The following is a 20384-nucleotide window of genomic DNA, read 5'->3' as shown; positions in this document are numbered from 1 at the left end:
CTCTCACACAAGACTTTTTAAAAACAGTTTGAAAGGAAATTCTTTTTAACAACTTTGTTCTGATATTCATCATTTTGACCCGGATTCAGTTCTGATGACACTGTGCTCAGCAAACTACTGTAAAAGTCTCAGATCTGCTTACGTGCTCCACACCACCTGCTCATAGATATTAACATATACCTGATTTTTCATAAATATCTCTGCATATCTCCCCGTCTCATAATGTGCTAGTTTCTTCCTTGGCCCAAACCCCCGCGCTTCAAACGAGTTTCAATAAAAATCGGCTCAGTAGTTTGTGCGTGAAAACAAACAGTAATGACAACACAACCTCCTCTGTAGGTGAAATAAAAGGATGAAATGTGTTTAACAGCACAACTCAACAACTGTATGAATGTTGGGATGTTAGTATATTTTGGAGTCATATCACTATTTGACAGTAGTGTCGACAACCTAGTCTATAAAATGGTGTTAAATTCATGATATCGTCCACATCGTTCTTCTCAGTCATGTCCAGATACAAAGCTACCAGCCGTCGCTACAGACGATACCTTGAGCCTGACGTTGAAGAAGTAATGACAGTTGACAGGATAACAAAGCCGAAGTGATCATATGTCATTTCCACTGCATCCTGACGACACTCTCCTCTTCATTAGATTGAAGCCACTTAATGGCTCCTGGTTCTGGTTTGATCTCTTTGAAGGGACATGTGAAAGTGCAGCTTTGAAGCTCAGCAGTAGAAAGTAACCGCTCAGGGGTAAATTATTGGTCTTTCTGAGCCGCTGGTCGACGCTGAGCGAGGCTGAGAGACGACACATCGGCTCGTTCAGCGGGAGTCACTGTTCATACGCTGCCTTTGTCCAAATATGTCAGCGACTCTACTGGATTTCTTCCCTGAATGGTTTAGATTAATGATAAAAATCTGTGTAAAGTTTAAAACGGGAGAACAAAGCAGAGCCCCGTCTTCGTTTCCTCCTCGTTTATTGAAACTTTTTGCAGGGCGACTAATGAGTGCACAGGTTGACATTTGAGTGTGTACACGTGTATCTGTGTCTCTTAATCACAGCCTGACAAAAACAAGACAATATTCTCCATATTCATGCGTCAGATTCCGTGGAGCCATCGTATCGTCCATGTAGTTTATATAGTGTTTATGTTTTGATCTAGCTGTACGTACACAAGGAAGTGGTCTGATAACGGATTTATTTGTCATAAAACCTAAAATCGTAGCTGTGTGTATCAGCGCAATAGAAATAAACTAAACTATTATATATGTATTATATGACAACCTACCAATAAACATATTCAAATCAGTTAGATTCAGATTTTCATTTAGATCTGTATCCAACTCTACACACTCAACACACACTAAAACGATATTGTAAATCAAGATCTGTACATTAAAGAAAGTGGGGGGGAAAAGCCCTTAATCTGCCCTTTAATCCACATCCACACCGAAATGAAATGGGTTCTATACCCAGACCCAGGAGATTGGTTTTGTGTAATCCTGTTAACAAACAAACCAACTAGAATGTCATCGGTGGAGTTTAAACTTTAAACCCAAATCAACCACCAAATTACACACACTCACAAATATGACTTTTTAAATCATGATCCATTAATCATGACCTGGTAAATCTCTCTATCTCACAATGTTAAAGTGATTAACAAGTCCTGGATCAACCCTGTTAATCAAGTTCACCCCAAAAATCCAATGGGTTCTTACACAACAAGATTCAGTAAAATCGGTTCAGTAGTTTTTGTGTAACCTGCTGACAAACTGTCACTCCAATGTGAAGGTGCTGGTTTCGCTTTGCGTATTAAATCACAGATCAAGTAAATACTCCTTATCGAGCACCAGACTCGTCCTGTGTTCACGCTCTCGTTTCTCTCAGGTCCACTCACGCTCCTCAGCGGCGGCGGACCTGCCACCCTCAGCGGGCGGGCAGCCGCGGAGTGGAGTCGTTACAGGAGGCCAGACGGTGGATTCTATTTATAGCCGGAGTCCGTCGGCTGGCGGTGGGTTTGAGTGTGTGGAGGTTGGGAGTCTGGTGGCCGTGTCATTAACACCCTCTCACTGCCATTAAAGGGCCGACCCTGCAGACCTCCGCATGAAGCCGACACAGTAAACACAACTATTATAGATCTTTGTGTTGTGCGTCGGTCACGATGCACTGACGCAGGTGGGCTTCAGTATTTCACACATGTTTCTGTGACACTGTTCACTCGGGTCTAACGGTGAATTCAGGTAAGTTGAGGGCAAAACACTTGTGGCTGAACTGAACTGAGTAAGAGACAGATACTATATCAGTATCCGTGAGTACGTACCAAAAATATTACAGCAAAGAAAGGACGCAGACTTTTCATGGATATTCAGAAACTTTCATACTTTCTTCATCAGAGCGTTATCTCGTCTGTCAACACACAACACACGTCAGGTCAGGTAGAGTTCAACTCTTGACCACACTTGGCTTCAGTTTGCACAGGCAGCCATGACGGCTGTACGGGCGGGACAAGCCGCTGATGTAATACTTTGTTGTTAATGTTCTGCTGCACAAACACTGAGCAACAACTGAAGTCAAAGCAAATTAATGTGAAACGTCATGATTGACAGCTGTACCGGCACCACTCCCCTCCCCCGATTCACTACTGTGCCGACTCTGGTTTCAAATAATGGGCACAAACCGGTTTATCTGGGATATTTGAGCTTCATTTCTGGACATTGGGGGGGAAGTGGAGACACGTCGTCTTTATCTTTATTTACAATCTGAGATTTAAGAACCATGTTCCTGGAGACAGATCACACGGCTTCGTCTGCATTTCCCTGTGATCAGTCTTGTACGGACTAAAAGAAAAAGTCTGTGTCCAGCAGCAGAGATTAGGAGTGTGGAGAGGCGGTCAGGGGCGAGCGAGGCCGATACCAGGAAGTGGCATTATCATGGAGGGGGTGGGGGGGGAATGAGGAGGAAGTGAAGACCCACGTGAGTCACAGCGCAACAAACACTCACGGATGCACATAAGCATAGACACACATTCACAGGGGAGCTGCAGCAGCAGATGGCCGGAGGATTATTCCCTCTCTATCCCCCTGCTCCCAGACAGGACGCTGCAGCTTTACTCGTGTCGGTCCAGCAGCAGCGAGCCGCTGTCGGGCCGACCTGCTCCGGCCTCACCTTTCACATCTGGTGGCCTAAAAACAAGCTTTCACATATCAGCAGCGTGACGTTAACACTGTGACGCTCTCTGACGTTAACACAATAAAACTTACACAACCACCAGTTTCTGTGTCGAGCTGCAGAGACGACAAAGAGTTTGAGTCCCTCGTCCACCTGCACGTCAACTTATCGCAGTTCGATTCTTTCTGATTCAATTTCTTTACAGTAACCTGATTTAACACTCGAAAAATTATGCAATGCCATTGCATGCATGTATTCCACTGCTAATTGCCATCCAGAAATAGCCGAGTGTGGGTACAGACAGATCTGTCAGAGACCGAGTCCTCCCGTCCTCCCGTCCTCTCGTCTTTTCATCCGCAGCCACTCACTCGTCTGCAGGAGACTGCCAGCCACCATCCGGGCTCTGAGGGCCCTCGACGCAGCGCGGGACAAGGGATGAGCAAAATGGATTCTGAAAAGCATCACGGCTCTCAAGGAACAAGGAAGCCACTCTTCTGGTTTGTCTGCATTTCCCCTCAATGGCAGTGAAAGTCTGGGTCTCTTTAATCAGGGAGAGAGCATCTGCCACGTCTGAGGAAAAGACCTGAACTCTGACTCGAACACATTTGTGTCTCTGGTCTGGGAAGTTCAAAAAGCTTCTTTGAGAACAGTTACTGTCCTCATGAGATCATAAACATTAATACATTTAACGAGTCAAAAAGCGACATGTGTAAACAACCTGATGTTACAAAGCCTTTTACTGACCAAACCACCATCCCTCACTTTAAAGCAGATGTACTTTTCATCCTGCCTGGAAGGGGCATCAGATCTGAAATGTATGTTGTGTTATTAATAATTTTACAGAGAAATCACAGAGGATATGATTTGGACAATCACGCGGTTGATTATCACTTCATCATTTCACAATTTGAATCTCGTATTAAAACCTGCAATCACTTATGTTTTTTGGCCACGTGGGGTGAAGTTGTGAAAACATTTATAAACCATAAACTTGGTATTTTGTCCAGAGCCATCTTGGTTTTATGAAAGAAGAAGAAGAAACATATTTGAAGGAGCGACCTGCTCCCATTGGACGGTACAAGCTGTCAATCATACGTGATCCACGCCCCAATGCAAATGGTGCTTTTTGGTCTATTTGTCTCTAAATCTTCAGAAGAAGACTTGAAACCAGCTTCTGAGGAAAATGTTTACTGATGTTATAAATCAAGTTAAAGGTCATTTTCTCGTTACTTCAATAGAAACAGCTTTGGCTTCACTTTCCAAACCAGAGTCTACGTCTGTTTTTATACAGATTACAGTGAATATACAGCTCGATCAGTCGGGGCCGGTCACTGGACGTCTTCCCCTGATCTCTCATCCTTCTGTCTCTCTTTCACTGTCACTGTCTAATAAAGGCTAAAAACCAAATCATCCAGTCGACACTGAGACAGTTGCAGGTTTCTTCAGAGAGGGAACAGTGAGGGAGTCAGCACCAATCACTGAGCAGCATCTCGTTAGTGAGATGAATGATTTGAGATGGTATCGTCCGGCTCCAGCTCCGAGATCTAAAAAACAAAGCTGAGAAAGGCTCGGGTACGAGTGGAGGATTCTCCTGTCGCAGCTGAAAGAGCCACATTCTCCATCGGCCTCTCTGCGAGATATGGAATTAAACGACGGCCTATTTTATAATTCCACTTGGCTGAGCCCACTGCGACTCAGCTGTGCTTCACCCACCGCATCCCCTGCAACCCTCAAACCCTCTCCCCTCCACCCCCACCCCCCCATCTCATCATCCTGTAATAGAGGAGTTTGGTGGCGGTGGCGGTGGCGGCCGTCCAGCCTCAGGCAGCGCTCACACCCAAGATGGGAAATGGTCAGAAGCGATCAGTGGGGAACAATACGCCAGGGGCTGAGCGTTGGAGATTGGCAGACAATAGTTTGAATGGCGTGAGAATCAATCAGCGACTCTGCCAAAGACGAGCAATTTGTCGCCTGGACGGGAGCCAAGTGCGTTGAGTAAGATGTCGGCAAGGAGGGAATAATCTGTTTTTTTATTTTATTTTTAATGAACTAAACTTTTTTTTTTACAAACAACCACTTGTTTCCACTGATATTTACATGTCAGGAGAAACAGATTCAATACACCTCTGTCGTCATGGTGAATGTGGAAGAACGACATCAGACACCAAAACTTTCCCCTGAAATTAACGATATTTATAAATTAATTCAGGTTGTTTTGTACATTGACTTTTGTCTGAGTTAATAATTATCCCCCTTTCATTCAATAATGTCTCTGTGGAGCTTGAGATGTTCCTTTGAGCTTCTAGTTTACACGGTTCAATCACCGCTGACCAGGAAATACAGAATAAAACCCTAATGTACCAAAACGTCAGCCAGAAACATTCATAAAACTTCATGAGTTCGTAGAAATTATCATCGACCAGTTTCAAACCTTTAAAAAGACATAAACTGACAATATCATGCAAATATCAGAGAGAGAAGCGGAAGATTATGATTTTGTTGCTTCATATAAACAAATCTTTGTTTCTTGTGAAATAGTTAATGTTCTACAAATTAAAAACAAACGTTATAACAATAGATTGATATTCTTTTCAATTCAGGAGCTCGTGAACAATGAGCAGGTAAAACACACGTTCTGATGTCCAGAGGGAATGAGCTCGCCTCAGTGCACGTATGAGCATGGAAGTTTCAAGAAATGTGAACAGCAGGATTTAAAAAACATCAGTGGATCCTCGTTCGTGTTCAACTCACATTACGAAGACATAATTCACAACAAACGTTACCGAGCAATCAAACAAGTAAAATGTGGTTTTGTGGCTATTTTCTCTCCCGGAGCTAAATCCCAGTTCAGCTTTGCTTCCTTCACATTCACACATGTGCTGCTGCTGCTCAGACTCACACAGACTCACACAGACTCACACAGACGCTCCAGCTTCAGACTCACACAGACTCACACAGACTGGGAATAAAGACGGATCCTCCCACTATCCAGAAATGAAGCTAGAGTATCCAGGATGCACCAGATTCACTTTTGTTGGAGCTGTCACGTTGTCCATCTGTATATAACAGTCTATGGACGAAATAATAAAAACCAATAACTGTGCATCAACTGTTATTCACTTTGATGTGGATCCTTAACTCCGCTCACCAAGATGAGAGCCGAACTTTATACAGATGGAAATTCTTTTAAATGTGAAAACATAATTTTTGCAACGTCGATGTCTTGTTATTTATCAGACAGCCACCGTACAACAATACGACTTATCTACTGGAGGCTGACATCTGAGTGTGGACTGTAACGTAAAGCATCGATCAGATACACACTCCTAACAGTGTCAGTACACACACACAGACACACACAGACACACACACACAGTCACGTCTCTGATTTACATCGACTCAATGTAACCTTGACCATAGTCATGACTTCCCTAACCTTTAACCTTACTCTAACCTCTTAACCTTAACCTAACCCTTAACCGAACCCTGATCTAACCTTAAAACATGTCTTCACCTTAAATTCATTGAATAAACATTGTATGGATTTGCTTTTTGTCCCCATAAGGAAGTCAAATCCCCATAATGTCACTCACACACACACACACACACACACACACACACACACACACACACACACACACACACACACACACACACACACACACACCACACACACACACACACACACACACACACACACACACACACACACACAGGTAGAAGTCTTTGTCTAGTTCCTGGTCAGTTACATTTAGAGCAACAGCTGAAAACTAAACTTTATTTATTTCAAACATGCAATAAGTCAAATGTGTTAAAATGAGTGAGGTAATCTAAAACTTAATTTACTTACAGTACTAATACTAAAAACTATAAACATGACTCCTCACATTTTGTTATCCTAAACAATCCGGAGTGATTCCTCTGAGAAGTTGTGTTTTTTATTTAAATCTCTGCAGGATCCCCTGAGCTGTTCCTCCTCACACCCTCACCCCCCCGGACCCTGTGGGGGGTTCGGGCTGTGAACAGTGAGACGTGCACCTGACGCCCGGAGCTCTTACCTCGGACACACAGCAGGGACATCTCGGCCGGTCTGTGTGCAACAGGAGCGGAGGAGCCTTCAGGGACCTTCAGCCCTGGAGCCTGTTGCACCGCACTTCTTCTCTCGCTCATTCATCCGGAGTCCCGCTGCTCCTCCGCTACGGAAACCAGTGTGCGGCCGGGAGGCAGGTGCACACCCCGGGTTAAGGTTCCACTGATGACCGTCACCACCGCCTGAGAACCAGGGACTGAGTGAAACCACCGGTGGACTGGGGCGGCTCTTGTGCTGCGTTCAAAGACTGGAGTAGAGCTGGGAATTAGGAGATGACACCATAAGCATCACAAGCCTACAGACCATAAACTGAAGCCTACACAAAAATACATGTGCATGGTGTTATGGGAGAGTAATAGGGCCAGGCATAAGAAAAACATTTTTATTCGAAGTAAATCAAAGGAAGAAATATGTTTTTTTGTTGCATTCCAATAATATATCAATAATATTAATAATAATAATAATAATGGTGATGATGATAGCAATAATAATAACATCTTTCAAAGCAGATGATACAAAGTGTTTCACAAAGATGGACGAACAAAACATCAGAGGCAACAATAACAATAACAATAACATTTAACATTCAAAGACGAAATCCAAAGTTAGAGACAACAAATAAAATGATACGATAGCATTTCATCTAAAATACAACCAATGATATGATGCAAAAAGCAAATATTATAGTGCAAAGAAGACACAGTAGAGGGCGGTAATGCACTTTGATGCTGGTTGCCACCCGCCAATAAGTAATAATAAGTATCCTGATAATATGAAATCAAAATTAGAGGCAAGAAATAAAATGATACGATTCAAGTACAGCAAACGATAAAGTTCAAAATCTACAGTCACAGACTTTTAAGATCAAGATCAAACACAGGAGAAGCAGGAAGACAAGAGAGATGATTGGTTTCAAGATTGATCTGCAGAATTCACAGGATAATAATAATAAGCAAACAGAAGAACCATGAGAACCCTCAAACACAACGTGAAGGCTTTGGAAATAAAAATGTACCATTAAACCTTATTTCATAGGATCACAGTGATGATTATTGCTGCTGAATTGTTTTCTTGATGTCATTCTTGAGACTCACGTGATTCGATCAGGAGGAATCTGGTTCATTTTTATTTTATTGACAAAGATTGACATGATGCCACTTCTGCATGAAGCTCAACATCAGCTCCGATGCATTTTGTGAAGTCACACGATGGTTCAGTGACACATCGGTGGAATCTGAACACTGACGAGCGAATGAAACTTTTCTAACTGGAGGACTTTGTGTGTGTCTAAGGAGCCTCGTTACTTCCACCTGTTTCCAATCAACCTGTGAGCAAGAGAGGGAGCTGTGATTGGCTGTCGTGAGAAGATCAAAACACCTGCAGGGCTGATTCCTCGCCACTGCACCACGGAGGCCTACAGACGTTAAGTCAGATAGACGCATTTCAATATGTGTTTGATCATATCGCTGTCTGAAGCCATGGGACCTATGAGATGGTAACTGTGTGATTTATTCTGTGTTTTTGTGGAAGAATTAAATGACAAACTTTAATTTTTAATGTGACTTTCTTGTTTTATAGTGTGGTGCTTCTATGGCTGTTGTTCATTGGCGGGCTTCAAGCAAGAATAACATGTAAGATTACAGGTCAATATTAAGCTTCTATTAAGAGTCTATCAAACAAGATAAGTAACAAAATTATTTCTCAACAGCTTCCAGTAAGGCCTTTGAGCCCAACATTCAGGTGCCAGGCAACCTTGCCTTTGGCTACAAGGTTCGTCCCCAGGCTCAGCAGGGCCAGAGCTACCAGACCCGTCCCCAGGCTCAGCAGGGCCAGAGCTACCAGACCCGTCCCCAGGCTCCGGCTCAGCAGGGCCAGAGCTACCAGACCCGTCCCCAGGCTCCGGCTCAGCAGGGCCAGAGCTACCAGGCTGGTCCCCGTCCTCAGGCGCAGCAGGGCCAGAGCTACCAGGTCCAGAGCTACCAGGTCCGTCCCCGTGCTCAGGCTCAGCAGGGCCAGAGTTACCAGGCCCGTCCCCAGGCTCCGGCTCAGCAGGGCCAGAGCTACCAGGCCGGTCCCCAGGCTCAGGCGCAGCAGGGCCAGAGCTACCAGGTCCGTCCTCAGGCTCAGCAGGGCCAGAGCTACCAGGCCCGTCCCCAGGCTCCGGCTCAGCAGGGCCAGAGCTACTGCACCCGTCCCCAGGCTCAGCAGAGCCAGAGCTACCAGGCCCGTCCCCAGGCTCCGGCTCAGCAGGGCCAGAGCTACCAGGCCCGTCCTCAGGCTCAGCAGGGCCAGAGCTACCAGGCCCGTCCCCAGGCTCCGGCTCAGCAGGGCCAGAGTTACCAGGCCCGTCCCCAGGCTCAGCAGAGCCAGATCCACCAGGCCCGTCCCCAGGCTCAGGCAGAGCCAGAGCTACCAGGTCCGTCCTCAGGCTCAGCAGGGCCAGAGTTACCAGGCCCGTCCCCAGGCGCAGCAGAGCCAGATCCACCAGGCCCAGGCTCAGGCGCAGCAGGGCCAGAGTTACCAGGTCCGTCCTCAGGCGCAGCAGAGCCAGATCCACCAGGCCCGTCCCCAGACTCAGCCGCAGGCGCAGCAGAGCCAGAGCTACCAGGTCCGTCCTCAGGCGCAGCAGAGCCAGATCCACCAGGCCCGTCCCCAGGCTCAGGCGCAGCAGGGCCAGAGTTACCAGACCCGTCCCAAGCCACAGGCGCAGCAGAGCCAGATCCACCAGGCCCGTCCCCAGGCTCAGGCGCAGCAGGGCCAGAGTTACCAGACCCGTCCCAAGCCGCAGGCGCAGCAGAGCCAGATCCACCAGGCCCGTCCCCAGGCTCAGGCGCAACAGGGCCAGAGTTACCAGGTCCGTCCTCAGGCGCAGAAGAGCCAGATCCACCAGGCCCGTCCCCAGGCTCAGCCGCAGGCGCAGCAGAGCCAGAACCACCAGGCCCGCCCCAGGCTCAGGCGCAGCAGGGCCAGAGTTACCAGACCTCGCCCCAAGCCGCAGGCGCAGCAGAGCCAGATCCACCAGGCCCGTCCCCAGGCTCAGGCGCAGCAGGGCCAGAGTTACCAGACCCGTCCCAAGCCGCAGGCGCAGCAGAGCCAGATCCACCAGGCGCAACAGGGCCAGAGTTACCAGGTCCGTCCTCAGGCACAGCAGAGCCAGATCCACCAGGCCCGTCCCCAGGCTCAGCCGCAACAGGGCCAGAGTTACCAGGTCCGTCCTCAGGCGCAGAAGAGCCAGATCCACCAGGCCCGTCCCCAGGCTCAGCCGCAGGCGCAGCAGAGCCAGATCCACCAGGCCCGCCCCCAGGCTCAGGCGCAGCAGGGCCAGAGTTACCAGACCCGTCCCAAGCCACAGGCGCAGCAGAGCCAGATCCACCAGGCCCGTCCCCAGGCTCAGGCACAGCAGGGCCAGAGTTACCAGACCCGTCCCAAGCCGCAGGCGCAGAAGAACCAGAGCTACCAGGCCCGTCCCCAGGCTTTGGCGCAGCAGGGCCAGAGTTACCAGGCCCATCCCCAGGCTCAGCTGCAGAGCCAGAGCTACCAGGCCGGTTCCCAGGCTCAGCCGCAGAAGCAGCAGAGCCAGATCTACCAGGCCCATTCCCAGGCTCAGCCGAGCCGGAGCTACCAGGCGCAGCAGAGCCAGAGCTACCAGGCCCATCCCCAGGCTCAGCTGAGCCAGAGCTACCAGGCCCGTCCCCAGGTGCAGGCGCAACAGAGCCAGATCCACCAGGCTCAGCCGCAGGCACAGCAGAGCCAGAGCTACCAGGCCCGTCCCCAGTCTCAGCTGCAGGGGCACTACCAGACTACACCAGGGATCAAACTAGGTTGGTTTAAATTGTAAATTTAGTCTGGTCAATTTAAATGTCTACACTTTCATTGTCTTGTGAATTTCACCATTAGAGGGCAGGCGACCAGTCAACTATGGAAGCAAAGGAGGATTGGGCTAAAGCCTGAAATTATTGCCTGCAGGGGTGAGTCTAAACTCCTGGTTGTTTGAGGACATCTTGCATCTGTTTTCTACACTTGATCAACACACACTAATTGTGGTCTTGACCTATGTAAAGTGCCTTGTGATGTATATTATGATTTTGTGCTATTTGAATTGAACTTATTGCTTGAATAATCTGTCCTTTCAGGTGCTGTAGGTGTTTCATCCAATGACCCATGTTGAACTAAACGTGTACCATGAGTCTTTTGGAAAAATAAAAATTATATTGTGTGGAAATCTAACTTTAAACTGTGCTGAGTATTCTCAAGGTACCATATGAAGGTTTTTTTTTTTTTAATTTTTAATGCTGGCTCTTTCCATGAGGAAGACCCAAGGCAGTCAGCCAATAGGTCGAACATGAGTTGACCTATTAACTAACGGGTCTACTGGATCTGGTTGTGTGGTATTGTAATTCGGCTCGATTTCTATAAGTGGGTTCTTGGTGGTTTTCATGGCGTCTCCTAGTTGCTGTTGGAACTGCATCATCACAAGTCAAGTTTCATCAAATCTCAACTTGACTTTAAAGTTGATATTCCCCCGTTTATAAATATACAATCTTAAAATTGCTTCCGTGTCCTTTTGATGAGTGGTGGGAATGCTGTGACAAGACAGTAACTGGTTTTGGCCTCTTGAGAGCACTCGAAACAAGGTTTGAACATGACTGACACAACCTTAATGAATTGACACCTGGTTTTAAATGCAGTACAATGTTAGCATGTTGAGGCGCACCACTGCCTGGCTCTTTAATTGAAAAGTACATTTTTTATTTGGTACCTTATACCCAAAGGGAAATATGAAATCCTTGGACCTAACTGTGGCCATCAGAACCAGGGACATGATGAGTCCACTCTACTGAGCGGGAGTTTGTCACCTGGAGCTGTGACATAGTAAAAGGAATGCGGCTCATTGAAATGAAAAGTCAGTGATTAACTGATGACTTTAAGAACCAGGTAGTAATGCAGTTAGAGCAAAACTATGGGAATTGAATAATCATTAATCAGGTGACCAGAATAGCACTCAATGCTAATTGCTAGTGGTGCTCAGTATTTGCTGGATTTATAAATAACCAAGTGTTCACTAACAATTGTCAGTGTCTGTTGTGTTCAAAGCTGGTTTCTACTGCTCCCATGAGGCCAAACCCGTTAGTGCAGATTGAATGAGGCTTTACGACACAATGATCACATCAACTGTGCAAGAAATGCAAAAACAAGTTCAATTCATCGAGGGATTGGCTGAAATACCAACAGCACCTGAAACTACATGGAGTAGTGAGGTCATTGGTGAGTTCATTCAGTTTTTCTTTACCAGACTTCTAAAGTGGACTAAACGTTTTTGGCATCACCTGAAAACTGTCTGAATAAATGATCTATATGATTTGTTCCCTTTGTCTGCTGAGCATCAAGAGATAAGAACAAAGAATATGACTGTTAAAGGTTGGGTTGTGTTCCTCGCTGGTTTCCACTGCCCCCCAGTGGCAGACAATACAACTGCTGCACATCGGGTGGTTCAGATTACATCAGGCTCATCTCTGTTAGAGGAAATTACATTTTTTATTATGTAGAAGTTTAGCAGTGGACAAAACCATTTGCAGAATATCCACTTATCAATAAGCCATAAACAAGGATGAAAAACAACACAACATGACATATGCATGAATAAACCAGTGTTCACATCTAGTATATAGACGTTTATAGTATAGAGAATCTGTATTTGAGTTATAAATGTGCAGCATTTCCATCCTTTTCCATAAGAAGCATAATCCTACTGTCCTCTCCAGCTGCTGCAAAAAACGTACAAATGTGACGACATTAAACTCAAGTTACAAATTATTTTTTCACTTATAGGGAAATAAAACTCCATAAAGTCTTTCACACCTCATGTTTTTATAACAAGAGATGACACATCCTTTTAAACTGTTCTGGGTGAGTTTGTGGAACATGCAGCCTTATGACACATTCAGAAAAGTGTCTACTCAATCACTGAAAACCTTTCTGTGTGCTGGTAAACGTAAATCTGGTAAAAAATCTCAGTCAGTAGTTAAAGCGCTTTATCACTTTTACTATTAGAATCAAGTTGTATTAACAAGTAATAAAAATGTATCTGAAAGGCATCATTTCAATCTTCTTTTTCCTTTTACCTTAGGAAATAGTCGACGCAGGAAACCAGGTCAAAGTAAATATTAAATCAGAATCCGTACTTGTTGAAAGACGTAGAGTAGCAGAGTAGATTCCTCGAGGCAAAGTGAAATTATCTGTCTGTTATGAAAGATTTATTTAAAATCAGACAATGAAAAATGTATATGATTAGTAATAAGTAATATATTCAGCAACTCAAGACTCAAGACAATTAAATCAAATGTTGGTCAGTGAAGTAGAGGAAACATGTCATATACGCTTCAGCTCAAATATCTGATGACATATTATATACTATACTAATACTATAATAATAAATATTATTAATTATCATTACTATTAATACTAGTTGTTGTCGTAGTAGTAGATGAAATAGTAGTATAAGTTTTATTATTATTATTATCCCTGAGTGTAATTATAATAATGATAAATATTGTGATTATTGTTATTATTATTAATACTAGTTGTAGTCCTAGGAGTAGATTAAGTATTAATATCATTAATATTATCATTATTAGAATAATAAAAACAAAAATATTAGAAGAATATAAGAATTGTTAGTATTATTAATATTAGTAGTAGAAGTGTTATGATTGTGATTACTATCCTTATTATTTTTAATATGATGATTATTATTAATGTTATAATCATTATCATTATTAGTAGTATTATGTTTACTAATCATTATTATTTGATCATGATGATGATTATTATTATTATTATGTTAATCTGGATTCCCTGTCTGCAGTGCGGCCTGTGATGAGAGCCGGACATCATCTTATTTACTCGGGTCAGACTCGGTTAGATAACCCAGTCTACGGAGCTCTGACACCGGACTGAGACTCAGTGACCTCAGGCTGACGTGTCGCTCGGGTCCAGCCCCTCATCTTCCTCCTCCTCCTCCTCCTCCTCCTCCTCATGCTGCGGTGTTCAGTCTGCTCCATTATTACCTCCCGTGTATCCTGGACTGTATCTGCAGCTCTGACATGTTGTCCATCTTCCCCCAGTGGACCTGCACCTGCCACGAGGTGAGAGCTGCACTTTAATCTGGGACTCGTTTTAATCCCAGATCAGATCCGAGGACGTTTAAAAAACGAGAGGAAAAAAAAAAAAACCCAATGACGCCTCATCTCCGTTTGATGTTAGTCGTCATTTTGTTACTCTGACTTGTATCATCCTCGTGTCATCGGTGATTCAGCGGTGAGGGGATGTGATGTGATGTTATGTGATGTTATGTCTTTGATGCGTTGTTTTATTCATCGCTGTGACACAAAGGCTGCGGGGACGTCAGCGGTGTCTCCTCGGTTCCTCTGCGGGGGAAACGGTCACAGCCTCCGGGTGAACACAGGCGACAGGACCGTTTATCAACCGACACGATTCAGTTCATTTATACACTGAAGCGGTTCATCGTCTCATCGGCTGCGGCCTGTTCCACCGTTAGTTCACCATATTGATCACAGATCAGCAGAAACAACAGCTCCACTGTCAAGTCACAGCACGTGAGAAGCACCACTTCCGTTTAAAATCTACAAAATAAAAGTGTGGCTTTGATGTTGAGCGATGGGCTTTGATTTTACTCCTAAAAATGTTTTCTAAAAAATGTCCCTTCCCTAAAACTGCTGCAAAACACAAGATGTATTGATTTATTTTTTTTAAATTTTTACCTTGAATGATATCGGTTGAAAAAAACGACATTGATTTTTGTGCTGATGCACACTCCCAGGCTTTTATTGTGAAGGCTGTGTGGCTGAACTTCCTGTTGTTGATGGCTGTTTCATGCTGTTTGGTGTCTTGAGCTCCATCACAACATGGTGGAGAAGCAGGTTGGTCCACTGACACAAGCAGCCAGGCCTACAGCATCGAACCGTGAGTTCTGCACCTAAATGTGTGAATTATCTATGTTTTATTATAAATGGGATTTACTGTGAGGTCTCTCAGTGACATCCTTTATATCCAGGGATGTTTCCTTTTGTTTCTGCTGAACCTGTCTCACAATTATTATCTGACTGCAACAGATATTTATATTCGTGTTAATTCTCGAGTTGTATTTGACATTAGACTTAAATAACTGACAAGCAGGAGGTGGTTTTCTGACCTGAGGGACCCTGTGCAGTTAGAAATGATGGTATTGATCATCTCAGCTGAGAAGCAGAGAGAAGAGTTCAGTACATAGTTATTTTCCTATTATGTTATTGTTATTGTATTTTACAAACTGAATTAGTCCACACCCGACTTATTTCTGGAGAATTATTATCAACTCTTAGTTCCCATAGCAGCAGGTAGGATGGATACTGGAGCTCTTCCTATGAGACAACAATACTAAAGATCTTATTGTGTTGTTGTTAAATGTGATTTTAATGTTTTTTATCAGTAGTGGCAGTAACAGTAGTAAGTAAAACTTGTGAGTAGTACTTACAGTAGCACAGGTTTAAGGTTTAACTGGATTTGTCTCTGGCAGCGTTCGTTCTGCACATGACCTCTGTCCTGATGTCGATGCACAGGGACGCACGTTTCCCCAGTTTCCGTTTGCAAACATTACTATTCGTCTGCAGAGGGTTTGTCTCGCTGCTGGAATTTAAAGCAACACAATAACAGCAACTACTGCGTCAGACAGACAATAGATATTTATCCTCAAGCAGCTGATTGAACATGTGCCAAAGATTTAAGGTAACCGGAGGAGGACGGATGCTTGATGCACTTCTGTCTGTGCAGATTCACTCGTTGGTGCAAATTAAATGTTTCTACTGGATGATGATGCAGATGAAGAGTCACAGGACCATGGAAGGATTTGTCCTCTGGTGAAAATGAATATAAAATATCCCATAATACCAAACTTTAATGGATTGTTCTCAGGCCCATTTCGCACCATGACGTTTTGTATTGTATCAAATCATCTTAAGATTATTATCGTATTCCGTCTTATTGTATCATATCATGTATCGTATTGTATAATGTTGTATCTTATCATTTCATATCATGTATCGTTACGTGAGGAGCTAATGAGAATTGCTCAGTTTATCTAAGCAGTAAAACCTCACATCTCTCTTTCTGTTTGCATCAGTATTTCTGCACATGCTCATGTTTTCACTATCACATGTTCTCCAGTGATGATTTGACAGACCTGCGTCACCAGCAGGGACGTGTGGCCACTGAGCCAATGACCATAACAATCTGAGTTTCAAGCCTCAGCGTCGTGGTCATGCACAGTTTTTAAAGACAGACTGATTCACTGTGTCATGCGACGTGTCTGCTCTCAGACTTCAGCTGCTCCTCCTGATCTCGGAATGTGTCTCTCTGTGTTATGTAATCGAGCGCCTGCCTGCGGAGGCCGGATGTGCACAGTTTCTCTGCTGTTGTGTGTGTGTGTGTTTTGATTTGTGTTGTGGCGTGAGTAACTCAGATTTGTAAAATAACGGTATGCAGATGTCATGCAGGTCATGTTGTGTATTCTCTACTTTCCCTGAAGGGAGAGTTTCAACACTGTTATCTGCGGCAGCACTCTGTGTCGCCTAAAAACTTAAGTTGACTTGTTTTGTATGTTGTCCAGAGCTAAAGGATTAAGTTTCAACATCATAATTATCTTAATCTACTGATTCCAGTAATCTAGTTTTGTCTGTCTATGAAATGCATAGTTTGAGAACCGTCGGCTTCACGCTTGTCATGTGTATTGTTAAGGGCCAAGTGAAGTTCAGTGTTGATACGTTCAATATCAATAAACTTTGCGTAAACAGAGGACCAGCGCTCTAATGGGAATCATCAACAGAAGTTCAGAGTCAAGCTTCACCGAACTTTGAATTAACAGGTGAACAGCTCTTTGTGCAGCAGCAGGTCTTTACCTCAGCGTCTGTGGACTGAGACCAGCAGGAGCTCGTTATTTGCTGGGGCTCAATTGTTGCAGATAACTTTTACAGTTTCAGAATTAAAAAGCAGCGACCAGCATCACCAGAAAACAGGCCGTTCAAACCAGGCAGGTTTAGAACGAGCACTGCTCTAGTTTTGAGAACTGGCAACGTCCTGAAAGCCTTTTCTTTTGTGTCTGTATTCTCTATTGTTGATGCTCTTCAAACTCAAAAGCAAACTTGGAGCTTGGACCATTCCATCCCCACTGATGCTATAAATACCTCCCACCATGTGGCTTAAGGCCCTTTGAGTTACAACGGCATGGCTGCACTCTGAAACCCCTTCTTTTCAATGGCCTGTGCAATGCAAGGAGTGTTTTTTGCTGTGCCACATGCGCATCCAACAGAGACTAAGCTTTCAGCCAAGCACAAAATGCACAATGAAGGAAAAGCTGATTCTGTGTGTTCAAGATTCCTGAATCATATGACTCGAGTTCACCAGTTTTTGAAAACAAGTTGTATTTAAGAAACGTGTGAGTCAGAAAGTGTGAAGAAAACCCTGGAACTTGTGATGCTTCCTGTCGGGGATTTGTGGAAGTATTGTCGAGGCTGTAGGAGTCCCTCAGGGAACTGATCGAGATCCTTTTGTGTTTCCAGCCACAGGATAGACTGTGGATCACCCAAAGCCCTTTTGCTTTCTAGGAACAAATTTAGTTGAGTAACATTTATGTCAACATACAACATAAATACTTCGCAGCATTGCAGAGTGAAGTATGTTGGGCTGTAGTAATAATTAGTTTCATTTAGTCTGTTTAATATTGTCTTGATTAATTGATTTTCAGTATTGTCTATCAAAATAATGAAAATGTAATCCTCTCTCAGTTTTCCAGAGCTAAAGGGGACATCTTTAAATGTCATGCACAGCAGAAAGATATTAAATCTGCATATTTCAAATGCTGGAATCAGCAAATGCTGGCAGCACAAAAAATCAATCAGATTTGCCAGCTTAAGTGTCCGACTCTGACCCGAGCCCGAATATTATTTCAAAATCTTTGTTCAAATATCTACACTCTTGTCTGAAAGCGGCCTTTGTTTACTTACTGCAAGAGAAAACCTTGTCCACCTCCGACCGCATCATTATTAACATTGAAAGAATTGAATTGCCTAAAAGACCCTGAGCATGATGAAGATTATCTTTTTGCTTCCGTGCATAAAGATACTTTTTTGTGAAAGATGTGAATGTTTGTTCCACCGAGTCAAAGCGTCAGGACACGGCCATAATCTGTGTTTCTGAGAGAGAAGTAACGACGTGTGCGCCCGATGCTGTTGAGACATTTGAGTCCAACACATGGACGCGTTTCCCCTCCGGCTTGTTACAGCAGCTCTGGATTTAAAGGCACCCAGACGACCGTGTGAAAGAGCCGTGAGCGTCGCAGTGAGTGCTTATTGCTGAGGAGGGAGAATGCTGCCCGGCCTCGCTCTGTATATTTAGTGCTCATTTGTCTGCTGGTGAGAGATCACTGCCGGGGACACCATCAATACGCTGTGGACATTCCCTCTGCGCTGTTGTGTGAAACATGATGTGGTGATTACATGACGACCGGCGGCTCAGCTGCTGAATCAGGGCAGGAAAAAGACTCAACAACTCAAAAAGGTTGTAGAGATTAGATTATATATTAGATTTTTTAAATTAAACTTTACCGTCACAAAACTATAAGTTCCTCAGGCCGTGAGTTGAATTTCGATCATCACTGGTTCCTCATTCTCTGGCTGATTCCGAGCTGACGTTGCCGAGTTATCAGCCGAGTCATTCAGCTCAATTAAGAAATGAATACAGACGGAGACAGTCTGGTTTTTTTAGTTGATTGATCAATTAGTTAAATCAGCTTGACTTTACAAAACACATTTTTGGTCTTGTGAACGCAATATCTCAAGAATGCTTGATTGAAGCCTGATTAGAATTTGGAGGTGGAAGGTGAATGTCAGTGTGACCGCACTGACTCTGTCTTGCCTTCATGTTATTTTAAGAATGCCGGGAGAGAATCCTTTCAAATTTGGCACAAACGTTACTTTAGACTCACAGATTAACTGATTCGATTTCAGTGGTCAAAGGTCACAGTTATTTAACTGTTGTTAAAAGAGAGCAGAATATGATTTTACCATAATCTGGTCACGATAAACTATCCTCTGCTTCCTGTATAAGTAGCATTAAGATTCCCTTGAGCAAGGCAGGTCACTTCCTAATTGCAACAGGGATTATTGTCAACATGCTTTTGTAAATCTGAAAGGTAAAGACTAGTTTTGAATTGTTCTCACAAACACACAGACAGATCAGGTGGTGAGTTGCACCGTGGCCTCCTACGCTAACTGGAAAGTGGGACTGTGAGGAGATCCGGCTGAACCCATCTGCAGTTCACTCCTCGGCTGGATAATTGTGTGTGGAAGGAGGAAGGAGGCAGAAGTGAAGCAGAGACGTGCTGCGCTGCAGTGCACACGGTGGATGGAAGAGAGGCAGAGAGAGTAAGGGAACAGGGATTTGGTGAAGCCGAGGGGGGGGGATGGGAGAAGAGAGGCGAACGATGGATGGAAAGACGGCAGCAAAGAAAGAGAAAGAGGAGAGGAGCGAGAAAGACGGCGTCAGCATGAGAAGAAAATGGATGGAATAGAGAAGTGAACGTAGCTAAAGAGAAATCCAGCCTGAGAAATTCGACAATTGTCATAATTGATACCATGATTTCCAGTGGTACTGCTCAGGTTTTGTCGGCGAGTGACAGTCGCAGTCAGATGTTGTGATTGGAGGCACAAGTGCAAAACAAGCGTCCGATTTGAGATCCAGAAATAGTCTGATGTGTGGTTTTAGGTCTTAATGCAGTTTGTGTGTTTGTGTTACCTTAAGCCTCGACATTAGGTTAAACCTAATTAATCCCTGGGAGGAAATCACACGACAGTTGATCCTTTGGTTAAGATGAAAACCAAAACAAACTCCATCCGAGGACTGAAGCAACATATGCACAATTTGAAGTGCTCCAATTTCTGTTCCCTGAAATGCACTTTGGATTACAGGAAAAAAATAATCCTATCTCTTCCGTCAAAACCATTATCAACAGTCGGTTGCCTGTAGCTGCAGGATGGAAATGTTCTCATGTTTGCAGATGACACTGCATC

General features: G+C 44.4%; 3 protein-coding genes across 6 annotated transcripts in view; 2 read left to right on the top strand and 1 right to left on the bottom strand.

Annotated features, from left to right (window-relative positions):
- The window catches only part of LOC118115244 (protein unc-13 homolog B), a 117877-nt gene extending 110383 nt beyond the window's left edge, over positions 1 to 7494 (bottom strand). For both annotated transcript variants that reach the window (XM_047341379.1, XM_047341380.1), the window contains exon 1: positions 7232 to 7494. In XM_047341379.1, the coding sequence (XP_047197335.1) occupies positions 7232 to 7343 (112 nt within the window). In that variant the 5' untranslated portion in view covers positions 7344 to 7494. The remainder of the gene's footprint in view (positions 1 to 7231) is intronic.
- Positions 7495 to 8644: 1150 nt separating this feature from the next.
- LOC118115235 (chromatin modification-related protein eaf-1-like) lies at positions 8645 to 11490 on the top strand. The gene is made up of 7 exons (XM_047341288.1): positions 8645 to 8758; positions 8842 to 8894; positions 8972 to 9389; positions 9436 to 9883; positions 10262 to 11084; positions 11161 to 11231; positions 11397 to 11490. Exons 1-6 carry the CDS (start codon positions 8712 to 8714, stop codon positions 11205 to 11207), a joined length of 1836 nt encoding a protein of 611 aa, XP_047197244.1. The 5' UTR covers positions 8645 to 8711; the 3' UTR covers positions 11208 to 11231; positions 11397 to 11490.
- A 2786-nt stretch (positions 11491 to 14276) lies between these two features.
- rusc2 (RUN and SH3 domain containing 2) overlaps positions 14277 to 20384 on the top strand; it is a 30466-nt gene continuing 24358 nt past the window's right edge. For 2 of the 3 annotated variants that reach the window (XM_047341274.1, XM_035165855.2), the window contains exon 1: positions 14277 to 14408. The gene's annotated coding sequence lies outside the window, so the exon portion shown is untranslated. Of the gene's footprint in view, positions 14409 to 15152; positions 15247 to 20384 lie in introns of those variants that run through there. The other variant, XM_047341273.1, reaches the window with a different exon arrangement.

Source organism: Hippoglossus stenolepis, chromosome 9 (assembly GCF_022539355.2).
Source record: "Hippoglossus stenolepis isolate QCI-W04-F060 chromosome 9, HSTE1.2, whole genome shotgun sequence".
In the NCBI taxonomy this organism is placed as follows: Eukaryota; Metazoa; Chordata; class Actinopteri; order Pleuronectiformes; family Pleuronectidae; genus Hippoglossus; species Hippoglossus stenolepis.
This window is presented reverse-complemented; position numbering and strand designations above follow the sequence as displayed.

Bases quoted from the DNA above. Each gene is read 5' to 3' on its own strand.
- LOC118115235 (XM_047341288.1), top strand. From the start codon at position 8,712: ATGTGTTTGATCATATCGCTGTCTGAAGCCATGGGACCTATGAGATG. The intron at 9,390-9,435 runs GCAGGGCCAGAG...CCGGCTCAGCAG, and splicing joins CAGGTCCGTCCTCAGGCTCA to GGCCAGAGCTACTGCACCCG. The intron at 9,884-10,261 runs GCGCAGCAGAGC...CCCAAGCCGCAG, and splicing joins GCTACCAGGTCCGTCCTCAG to GCGCAGCAGAGCCAGATCCA.